We start from the raw sequence: 12431 nt of genomic DNA, 5'->3' as shown, positions 1-12431 counted from the left end.
AAGATCTCAAATTGAAATTCATATCCATATCTCTAAAGTCTTCCAAACAGGACATTCTCAGTCATTTGGTGGAAAGCCATCAATATTCTAATCATTTGAGAAAACTAGGCCAGAGAGGATGTATTTGATGTTAGTGTCAGCAACCCTGGATAGGATTGACAATAGCCAAGAATAATTATATGAAAAATTTGTAGGTGTGCGTGAAAAAACATTGCAATAAGAGTCTTTGTAAAGTACGATTTAGCAAATGCAAGGTAACAAGACTACATGTCTAGTTGCTTCCCTGTTTTGCTGTTCTCTTTTTTATATACGTATAAACAGCAAAAAAGTCTTCTATTTTAATGTGAAAAGCAAATCTACTTTGCAATCACTGAAAGGGTGTCACAATGAAAGAGCAGCCATCTGTGTCACGGAAAACATCACCTACCTCTTCCTGTGCTATGAGTGGAAATCACAGAGGCACTTCCTGTGAAATAGGAGAGAGGAAAGGGTGTGTACTAGGCATTACATTCCTAAACTGGGTATTTGCTGCCAAGTGGAAAAACATTTCAAATTCAACTACTGGATCACAGCCAAAGCAAGTAGTTTTGCTGCTGAATTTAATGACAAAGACAATGATGATAACGAGAATAATGACAATGGTGAGGATGAATCTGCTAATCCAATTCATAATTATTGAAGTGTTGCTTCAGAAAGTAGGATGCAATTTACTTTTGCTCTGCTGTCTTTAATAGAAGACAGGATGAACTGAACTAGTATTTCATATTTCCAATGGAGAATTCTGTAGTGACATTGTCACTTCATGGGCACATCCATTAAATATTTTTGACAACTGCATGGAATTGGTTATGTCTGCCTGCTTCTGTATTTTTTTCCTATTTCCCAATCTAGCCAATAAATCTGAGATTACCCGATGACACAAATAACAAATAACAACCTTAGTTAACTGTTTTGAATCAGCCAAGTTCAACTATATAGTGTATGCTGCTTAGAGACAATTATGTTGCAAACATACATATAAAAATACTTTATAACTTCTAAATACTCAAGAGAGTGCCACATTTTAACTCATACCTATGAAATGGAAGTTATCATTCATGCTACCACATACAGCACATATTAAATGCATCTGATTAGTTATGAAGCTATTGCCAATTTTTCCAAGTCCAATCCAATGTTCTGGTGGTTTCTTGGTTCTTTAACCAAAAAAGCCTCAATGTCTTAGATAAGAAAACATCAAAAACTGCCTCTTCTTGGACCAAGATGTATTTTGCATAAAGATGTTCATCTGTGGCTATATGAAATGGGCAGGAACTCAAAATTGTTCCACATATGGCCCTAGTTGCTATAGGCTTCCAAGTGCAATCTATAGTCCTGATTTGCATTACTTTATGGCACAGGGCTTGGATATTTGGGGTATTGCCTATCTCATGTGTTTTGTGCCCATCTCTTATGATTTGACCCAGATGGTGTGCTCTGGATCCCATTGATCAAGTGGATGTAAGCATTGTCATCTGATGGTATCCAGAAGTAGACCGCTGCCATAGCATCTGCCCTCCATAGCACCGTTTTGCCCAAGATTCCTTTGAACCTCTCTGTTTAAGCAAGTTCTATCCATGAATTAGAATGACCCCTGTGAGATGTTTCAGTTGTTTAATTAATTGTTGCTTTCCCCCAGACTCGCAAATAGTCACCGAACAAGGCGCTTGCTAAATGCGGGTTACCTACGTAATTGAGAGCCAGCATAGCATAGTGGTTATTGCACTAAAATAGCAGTGGGCAGACCCAGGATCTAGTCTTCCCTTAGAGAAGATTCTGTTCCACTCTCTCTCAACCCAAATAAGTGTAAAGCTCTATAACAAACTAACTGAAGAACAAGCCTCCCTGTTGCTTCAGGTATTGATTGCTTTTGTGTAAGAATATTCTCCATATCAGTCCCTCAGTGCCTGCTTAAGTAACCATGTCTTCACTAATCTTTTAAAGAATAGCAAAAGGATGTGTATCTCATTTCTGGAAGGAGTCACAAACCATTGATTTGCTTTATTAGGCAGGTCATTAGTGCAGAATGATTGCCGATGTTTGTATCTGATGCCTAGAATCTCTGCTCTTGCAAATAGCCTCTATATCTTCTTCATCGCACAAAGCATTTGTTTTGAAAGCAGACTGTTTATTGCCTGAAATCTTGAAGAATTTGTTGGATTTCAATGGCATAAGCTGAACAGATGTACAGTGACATCATTTATGTGTTCTGGGGCAGCTATCAAGGGATCATTTAAAAAAAAGGCTCACCTGCACTATGCAGTGATTTGCCGGAACTACATTGCAATTATCAATTTGGGGTGGAAAATTCTTTCCATGGATCACATCTTCCTCCATGCCAAAAAAATGCAAGCATAGAAAAGAACTTCACACAGTCACATTATTTTCCTGTGTATAATCCTGAACCAAATACAGAGAAAAACCATACTTAACCTAAACCCATTAAACCTACAGAACATAACTGACAAGTTCCAGTCTACTGTAAATATGCGTATTAACATATGCACCAATAATTACACTCTAAGATGTACTGCAAATCTAAAAAAAAAAATTATGGCTTGGTTTACATGACACATCTAGCAAAAAGAATAGCCTTATTCTGTTAGCACTTGACAAACAGTCTCTACAACTTCCCCGTGCATCACAGCTAAATCGAGCTTTAAGCTTATTCAAAAAATCACATACGAATATGCAATATTTCAGCTCAAACAACTGTATAAAGCTTCAGAGAAGAGAGTTCCAGACCCACTTTTGAAAGGCTGCTCAGAATAGTTGGAAATCTTAAATAGCGATAGTGTAGCGAACATGCAGGTGTTTGGGAAACTAGGATTGTACACAAGTTTGATAATAAAACTAACATTTTACTTCAGTATGGCAGTTCTAAGAATGCAAAATAGAATGTATGAAAATTACTATCCTGCTCTAATGCTACTGACCTGATCTGATTTGCATTCTAACAGTAGTAGAATTTCGCCACAAAGCCTCTTTTTAGAGACCAGGCCCAATGTCAGGGATAACAATAACCAAACACAGAATCCTCTGAAGACATGGAATTTTCCATAGTAAGTCAAAATATATGACACTTTTTAGCTATCGAAAGCTATTCCGGGATTGTAGTTGTCTGGGGCACTATCATTCTTTAGATTGCAGAGATATTTGAAATCAGACCACACATATATTAACAAGAGCCTGTCATAAAAAAAAACAGGAAAAAAATGACAAAAGGTCTGATAATTTCATTTTCTGTAAATAAACTCATTCTGAAGGGAAACTGAAATCTTTATCAACTTTCCCCATTCCCCGATTTCCAGTGCAGTACCAATAGGTATGACACTCGTTGGGGAAAGATGATCTGTATTTTAATAAACGTAGAACATTGGTGTTAGAGAAGCCATCAGTAATATTGGCTAAATCACTGTGCTGCCATAATGATGAAGCATTCTCTGTGTGGGGGATAAATAATATATTTTATCTATATACACATAGGTACGAGGGATCTTCAATTCTACAAGAGAAAGAGCAGACAGACTGAAACTGATGATCCTGGAAGGGAAGGAAACAGAAAATGAAAATTATCACCCCAATGTCTGTTTTCTAATTTGCACTTACATTTATTTAAGACTTATATAACTTATTATATATGATTAAAACTTTTTCACTGTGATAGCAATATAATTCTCAAATTACTGCAGTGTTTTGTTCAGCATCATTAATGTTATCTATCCCAGAAATGCATTTTGACATGGTAGCTATATTGCATTTTAGCATTTTCTCTATTAAAAATATGAATAGACAAATCTTTGGGGACAAGTGTAAAATTATAACCTATTTGTGGATATTTTCAGAAAGTGCTGTAGTGATGGCTTTTCTATTTATAAAATGTCTGCCATACTACCCTTGGCAAACATTAGATGTAAATGAATTTACAGTAAAGAAAATTAGGCAGTAAAGATGGCAGTAAAGAATTAAAATTCCTTAGTGTCTTTTTGCTGCCATCTTGTGATCTTCTGGATTTTTGCATTCATCACATCTGGTTTTTTGAAATACTCTTTCTTTGGGTTAAAAAAGTTTGATTTCTTATTTAACTTTCAGCTAAAACCTCTACTGTACATGACATGACATGACATGACAGAAGTGTTCCAATATTTAAGCATTGACAAAAGAAGAGGAAATCAACCTATTATAAAAAGCATCTGAAGGCAGGACAAGAAGCAATGGATGGAAACTAATCAAGGAGAGAAGCAACATAGAACTAAAGAGAAATTTCCTGACTGATAGAACAGTTAATTAGTGGAACAACTTGCCTCCTGAAGTTCTGGATCCTCCAATACTGGACATTTTAAAGAAGAAATTAGACAACCATTTGTCTGAAATAGTATAGGGTTTCATGCTTGAGTATGGGGTTGGACCAGTGGTAGTACTCTACTGGTTTGGACTGGATCGCCCGAAATCTACTGGAAATCATGGGTGGCCCCGCCCAATTGTCCCAGCTCTGTGGCATCTCATTTAGGCCCTTTTTTGCCAAAAGTGCATGCGTGGAAGGCTGTGCACATGCACGGAGGTGGTGCCTGTGAGCGAAGTGTGCACTCGTGCTCACATTTGTGAACCAGTAGGGAAGGTAAGTGAATCCCACCCCTGGGTTGGACTAGAAGATCTCCAAGGTTTCTTGCAACTCTGTTATTCTGTACTACCTTTGCATTAGGTATATAAACTTGCAAATCTATAAGCCTTTAATCAATCAGTAAACTAGTCCTTGAATTACAGGTTAAAATGGTGATGAAATTTGGTAAGTTGAGTTTGAAAGGTGCACAGTTATCCTCATGTAATAACAACTCCTCACCTACCCAACTACTGAAAAGATAACTAGGTGGCTTTTCCCCCTTAATTATTTTAAAACTAGTCAAAGTTTTGTATTTCAGATTAAAATATACTTAAAATATCTACTGTCACCATAGGCACTTGAAAACAATCTCAATACATGTTTTATATACTTTTAATATGGAATTGCCACGATTCCGATCAAATTCAGATTCAATCATTTCCAAAAACTACTTTGGCTCAAATATAGCAACAAATATCATGCATTCCAATTTCTCAACTGATTTACTCTGTCGGTACAATATTGAAAAACCTATGAATGCCACGCCGCTTTTGCTTAATAGGCTGCAAGTCACCCTACACTTAAGAAAATATGCCTTCCCTTAAATGGCCCGTACAATCATTTAAAATGATCATAAGATTGATTAAATATTATTTAGCCAGTTCACAGTTCTCACCATCTGATTTCAGCTGCCAAAATCAATGACAGAATAATGTGTCCTCAGATTTCCCTGTTGAGACTTGGCAACGCAGAGTTTGCAAAACAGATGGCTACTTTAAAACACCCCGCCAGCTCGTAAAGGCAGTCCAATGCACTTCATTCAGATAAACTGATTAATACAAGTGCTGCAACAAATATTTGCCACCTTTAACTCAGAACTAGACAATCTGTGAGTTAGTGATGTTGAAAGGTTGTTAGTTGGAACTTGATATCTGTACACCTATTTATGCCACTTTGTTTACTTATGTATTTATATATTGTTGAGCTGTGAATTATTATAGTGATTTATTTATTTATTGTAATATTTTTTTAAAATGTTAATGTATCATTGGTTTACTGCCCTCCTTGTGGACTATGGCACTACATAAATAAAGGAAATAAATATTACTCTTACAGTATAGATAGACATACTGTAAAGCTAAATGCAGTCCTGAAATATTTTTTGTTATTGTTTTTGCAGGATCCTTTGTCCCTTCAAATTATATAACTGACATTTGATAATGCAATTTGCAGCAAGCTTTTCAATGGGATTGTTAGCAAGCAGAAAGTGGCAGTACAAGTTCCATTAACACATGTAAAGAAACAAAGTTCCATTAACACACATAAAGAAAAAAAAATATTCCACCCACAAAAAATGTACCAGGAAGGGAAGAAAAAAACTTTCTTTAGTGTGTGACATACTTCTGCTCCTCACCATGCTGTCCACTTAGTGCTTAAGCATCCAAATTTGTCTGTAGTATTTTGATTGGCTTGTGTAAACAAATCTTCCCAAACTTATATGTGCCCTGATGTGAGTGGTTTTGAATCCCGTTCTTTTTTATATTGGCTAGGAATGTTACAATTTAAAGTCCAACATATGTGACAGAATCAGGGACAGTCTGGTGAAAACTTACATGTCAAGGTTTCATGCAAATATCAGAAATCTTAATACGGCATTCCATTTCTGCAAGGGTTTGGGTTCCATGAAATGTTTCAACCACAATAATACACGGGCAAACAATCGATACAAACTCAAGGTAAACCACTTCAAACTCAATTGCAGAAAATACAATTTTAGAAACAGAGTGGTCAATGCCTGGAATGCTCTACCTGACTCCCTTGCTACAGCCTCAAATCCTTACAGCTTTAATCTCAAACTGTCTACTGTGGACTTCACCCCATTCTTGAGTGGTCCATAAAGGGGGCGTGTATAAGAGCACCAGCGTGCCTACCGTCCCTGTCCTACTGTCCCCATTTATCTGTATTTACTTCCTTTGTTCATGTTTATATTCATACCTATTCATGTTTATGTTCATACCTATACTTGCACAGGAAGTATAGTAGAATAGGATACAGTGGAATTATTATCCCTGATGCAATTTGATATTGTTACCTAGTTTGGCAATGAAAAGTCTGCAAGAAAACAACCAAGTTCAGAGAGCACCAAGGACTCCTCATTTCAGCCCTGAGCTACAAATATTATCCTTTACTAATTGTTATTATCATTGTAGCCCAAGACTGCATTTTGCTCTTTTAGCTTGTCTCATTACTTGCTAATATTTTACTGGGGTTCCATTTGTATTCCTAATTCCTTTCCACATGTACTCTGCCAAATCTACACAAATTGACATTTGTGGATTGGATTTTTCTATGCACTTGTCATAGGTGAATACCACTATGTTTAGTCTAATATTCAAGCCTTTCAAACTAATTTAGAATTGTGACTTTTGTTCATTAGTGCACAAGCCAACCTCCTAGTTTGGTGTAAACCGTAGCTCAGTGATCCACCTCTCCAAAAGGAGCCACAACATGTTGTTAAATATTCAGAAGGACCTTAATAAACTTGAACATTCAGCCCTATCCAACAAAATGTTGTTGTGGCAAGAAATGCAAGAATCCACACTTAGGAAAAACCATATGCGCAAATACAAGATAGACAGTACTGGCTATGCAAAAAGCATGGAAGGAGGGGCATGAACAGGAAGGAGCTTAAAGGAAAGAAGACTGAATTAATAACAAGAATGTGCATTACCTCTATACTGCCTGACAAGATCATTCAAATTCTTTATTCTTCTCTGGATTTTGCTTCCTTTCCTCATGCCTACCTATCAATCCTAGGTATAGACCAGCGGTGGCGAACCTTTTTTGGCTCGCATGCCATAAGTGGGGGGAGCGCAGGGGGTCATGTGCGGGCGTGCCACACCCATTATGCAATGCGTGACCCCCCCAGTGAACATGCATGCACTACAGGTGCTCCCCCCCCATTTTTACATGCTTTTTTCGCCCTCTCCAGGCTCCAGAGAATTTATAGGAGCCTGGGAAGGGCGAAAACAGCCTCCCCCCGCTCGGAGGGTCGTTTTAAGCGGATGGTCCCTGAAGCCTTCGGAGCACTCAAAACGATCCTCCGAGCAAACAGGAAGTGACTTCTGGTTTGCTCAGAGGGTCGTTTTGAGTGCTCCGAAGGCGTCAAGGAAGCTCATGAAGCCTCCGGAGGGCCTCCGGGGGGGAGGGGGAGGCTCTTTTTGCCCTCCCCAGGCTCCTATAAAGCCTCTGGAGCCTGGGGAGGGAGAAAAATGGCTTTAAAAGGGTAAATTCAGCTGGCCAGCGCGCGCATGCGCACTGGCCGGCTGACAGAGCAGCGCCTCGCGTGCCCTGATAAATGGCTCCGCGTGCCACCTGTGGCATGCGTGCCATAGGTTCGCCATCACTGGTATAGACTGACAGATTTTAAAGTAGGAATTATTTTTTGTTTTGTTTTCCCTCCAGAGCCTAATATGTGAGAGCTAACTCTATAGCTGATATGAGACAAACAAGCAGCAACACCTGAAGCAAAATATGTTAAGACTCTGGTAGGTTTTCTTTTCCCTTTCTTTCTTTGTTAAATCTAAGTGAGAGGAAAAATAGCAAATATCACTTCACATTTTTTCTCCTTTGCCTTGAGGAAAAAAAATGTACGAAACACTTCAAAGTTGATATTCTTACATATTCATGCAGTTTTTAGATGCAGTTTACAATATTATTTCCCCCCCAGGAATGTCCAGACAGCATGGAGAGAAAAATCAAGACGTCTCTGCCTTTTTTATCTGCATCACAAGCAGAGGTTTTATTGCACCAACATGGCCACCAAGATATATTCTATTCCAAATCCCATAATTCCCAACCAGCATCCTGTCTAAGAACTCTGGGATTATAGTAAAACACATCTGGAAGTCAACACATTGGGGAAGACTACTTACAAGAGAACTTTAGTTCCTCTTGCCCCCTCACTATCTAGCTATAATAAGATCCACACATTACATTAAGCCAAAATGTGACTTCTTTGATTTTGATTTAAGAATTTCATTTTGTGGGGAGGTAGTTTCTTCACTAATTAAACCCTTATTATTAGCCCTATCTATGCACTCTTAAATGAGAGGAACTAATTTCAGTTGGGCATTTTCTGAATACATACTGAAGAATTAGAGAAAATTAATAGAATTAAAATTGTATAGATGGCAGTGTATATCACCTTTCTATGGAAGTTCATATACCGAAGAATATACATTCAAGGTCAGCCCTACTAAGAGCCCAAGGGAAGCACCTATCTTGGAAAAGAAATGGCAGTAGGAGCCAAATTCTCATCTACTTTACGTACATATCATCAGGTCAATGAAATCTAGCTGAGCAAGGATGGGATCATGCTAGGTAGAGAAGAGATAAACAGCCTCTTCGTATGCACTGAATTGCAATAAAAATGTCACCAGTTTTACTTTAAAGAAGAGCAAGGCAAGATACAAAGCTGAAAAACCAACCATCAAAGGAATGTCAAGTTAAGCCTTGTGGCAACCGTTTTACACTGCACCCCACATATCAACTTCTGAAACTGTAGCAGATAACATCAATAATTTCATAGTGTAATGGTATAAATTAATCTCTTTCAAATCCTTCAAATATATCTTAGCATTCTTAAATGTATTATGGGTAAATACAGCGCATATTTTCCCCCTTACTTTTTTTATTACTCGATATTTTTACAAATCATTCTGAATAAAATAAAATCCCAAATATACACGAACCTTATCCAAATAATATTTTCTACTTATTGTATTTACTGCATCATTGTATTTACTGCTGTATATCATTGATATATACCATTTTTATAGTTATTCATTTGCTAAGTCATGTCCGACTCTTCGCGACCCTATAACATGCTAGGCCCCTCTGTCCTCCATTTTTTTCTCCCCCAGTCTTCCCAGTCTCATGTCTACTGTATCAATGACATTATTGACATATACCAAATCTTCTTCCAAACCCGCAATCTTTACTTCCTGAGTTCATATTATCCTTGACATTATCCCCATTCAATGATTTATGTCTAATGTTAGAAGCAGGAATAGGAAGTGTCTGGAATAATCCTAAAATTTAACTGCACCTTGGCAATTTATTGTATAATTCAGAAATGACTATATGACATTTTCTTTTAAGTTGTCACTTTAAAATTCTTCTAATGGGCCCAGATTAATTTCTGTTCTACATTCGGACTAAATATAAAAATACGTGTAAGAAAATAATTTCATCAAACTATTTTGCATGTTAGACAAAAATATCTATCACCGCTAAAAACTTTTGGAGGCCAAATTAGACAATTCTATTGTTGCTCACACAATATTATTTAGTGTGGCCGGGTTTTCAGATATAAATTAACTGACCTCCTACACTGTGTGAATACAGCCACATTAAATTCTTATGCAAAATATATCTATCAGGAAGAAAGACTATTTTAAGATTATATAGAAAGAAATATGCTGGTTTCATTAGCGAATCTAATATGACCTAACTAAAGTATGTCTTTAGGGAAAAGTCTACAAAACAGTTCAAGATCAAGTGGTGCCAACCTTGAAAGAAACTGCTCCAAACTTACTGGAAGTAATCTGGGCTAGAAAACAAAACCGTCTAGACCAGGTATATAAGTAATAATTAGGAAAAGATAAAATGTGGGCAACACAATTTCTAAACATAGAAGATCAAAGGATTCCTTCTCAAGCAGCTGTTCACCTGGGTTGTGTGTAAACAACCACCATTTACTTTAGTATCTTACTTGATGGAACACCATTTGCAGTGACGTGCGGTGAGGTTTATGGCTGGTGAGGCTGGTGATGTCATCAGCGCGAGCCATGGTCCCCTTCATGTTGACTCAGGAAGGCGGGGAATGGGACCATGTGTGCAGGAGGGTAAAGCTGCCTCAGCCTCCTGCACACGTGGTCCCATTCCCCTCCTTCCTGACTCCTGAGTCAACATGAAGGGGACCACGGAGTGTGCTCCGCGGGACCTTGGCTCACGCTCTGCGGTCCCCTTCATGTTGACTCAGGAAGGCGGGGAATGGGACCACGTGTGCAGGAGGGAGTCTGAGGCTAGAGGAGCCTCCTGCACACGTGGTCCCATTCCCGGACCACGTGTGCAGAAGGCTCCTCAGCGCCTTTTCCCTTTTCCGTTTTTTTTATTTTCATGATGAGAAGGGTGAGGCTCTGCCTCCCCTGCCTCCCCTGCCCGCACGTCCCTGACCATTTGGTGTTTACAATGTCTTTAGACAAACTTAAGATTTACAAAATGCAAGTGATTTTCACGTTTAGGATTTCTTACCTTCCTCAATATCGTTCCTTAACGAAGCTTCCAGCAATGCAACGCTGGCCTCAAAAGACACCTTCTTGGAGCAGACAACATTCCTCTTTTTCTCGTGCTTCCGCTTCTTGTGCTGCATCTCCTTCTCATACTGAGCCCATTTCTTCAACTGCTGAGCCCTGCGTTTCTGAGCAGCTCGGAGTCGCTCTAGGGTAGGTACCTTATCCAGAAGGTGGAGCTCCGTCAGCAAGTCCATATGGGTGTCCATTTCTTCGACAAATTGGTTGATGGGCTCAGCCTCACAGCTGCTGAACCTGTAGCCCTTTCTAGGTGACTACGTGACAACTATCTGGCCTTAAGAGAACATTCTGAATCATGAATGGTACTTCTCAGAGTTTGAGGAACACATGGTGGAATCCTGAAAAAAGAGAGAAAAAGGGCAAAAAGTGACTATATATCTTGTCCTATATTTTTTTAAAAAAAGAATAGGACAAGGGAAAGATTGAAAAACATATTTTGCCAAACAGCATACAGCTTAGTCCTTGATTTACAAATGTATTTAGTCACCGTTCAAAGTTTTACAATGGCACTGAAAAAAGTGAGTTAGGACCATTTTTCACAGTTATGACCATAGCAGCATCCCTATGGTCATATGATCAAAATTAGGACACTTGGCATGTATTTATGACAGTTGCAGTGTCCCCAGGTCATGTGATCACCTTTTGTGATCTTCTGACAAGCAAAGTCAACGGGGAAGTCAGATTCACTTCACAACTGTGTTACTAATTTAACAACTGCATTCACTTGTTACTGGCTTAACAATTGCACTGGTTCACTTAACTGTTTCAAGAAAGGTAGTAAAATGAGGCAAAACTCACTTAATAACTGTCTTGCATAGCAAAGGAAATGTTGGGTTGTAAGTCAAGGACTACCTGTACTACTATATTATAGAAAGCAATGAATTTATAATTCTTATGAAACAAATTAAAATTAAGAAGAGACTTTTCCCCAAAATTTGTCCAATATAGTCAGATATCTGGTCAGTCTTTAAATTCTAGTTGGATGTAAACTAAGCAAAGCTTAATTTTAAAAGATTTTGCATGTGCTGTTTTACGTTATGCTAAGAATCTCAGAAATAATGTTGAACGTTTGCTTTATTATATTCATAGGGTATCATGCCAAAATCATAGTCCAAAATGAACATAAACATAAAACCCATGAATAATATTTTAGGCATTAAAATCTAGATCAAAAATCACTACAAACAGGCTTATCAACATGACTGGGAGAGGCACAATAATATAAAAATTAAGTAGTTCTGAATGGAGACACTGATAAGATTATAAACATTCATTATTAATATATATGTATGTATGTATGTATGTATGTGTATATATATATATATATATATATATATATATATATATATATATATATATATATATATATGTGTGTGTGTGTGTGTGTGTGTGTGTGTGTGTGTGTGTGTGTGTGT

At 37.9% G+C, this 12431-nt stretch overlaps 1 protein-coding gene across 2 annotated transcripts in view; it reads right to left on the bottom strand.

Moving 5' to 3' along the window:
* The window catches only part of PPP1R16B (protein phosphatase 1 regulatory subunit 16B), a 109519-nt gene that overhangs the window by 54832 nt on the left and 42256 nt on the right, over positions 1 to 12431 (bottom strand). For both annotated transcript variants that reach the window (XM_081949108.1, XM_081949107.1), the window contains one exon: positions 10958 to 11354. In XM_081949108.1, the coding sequence (XP_081805234.1) occupies positions 10958 to 11204 (247 nt within the window). In that variant the 5' untranslated portion in view covers positions 11205 to 11354. The remainder of the gene's footprint in view (positions 1 to 10957; positions 11355 to 12431) is intronic.

This window comes from Natrix helvetica (genome assembly GCF_964273705.1).
Source record: "Natrix helvetica genome assembly, chromosome: 3".
Classification (NCBI taxonomy): domain Eukaryota; kingdom Metazoa; phylum Chordata; class Lepidosauria; order Squamata; family Natricidae; genus Natrix; species Natrix helvetica.
This window is presented reverse-complemented; position numbering and strand designations above follow the sequence as displayed.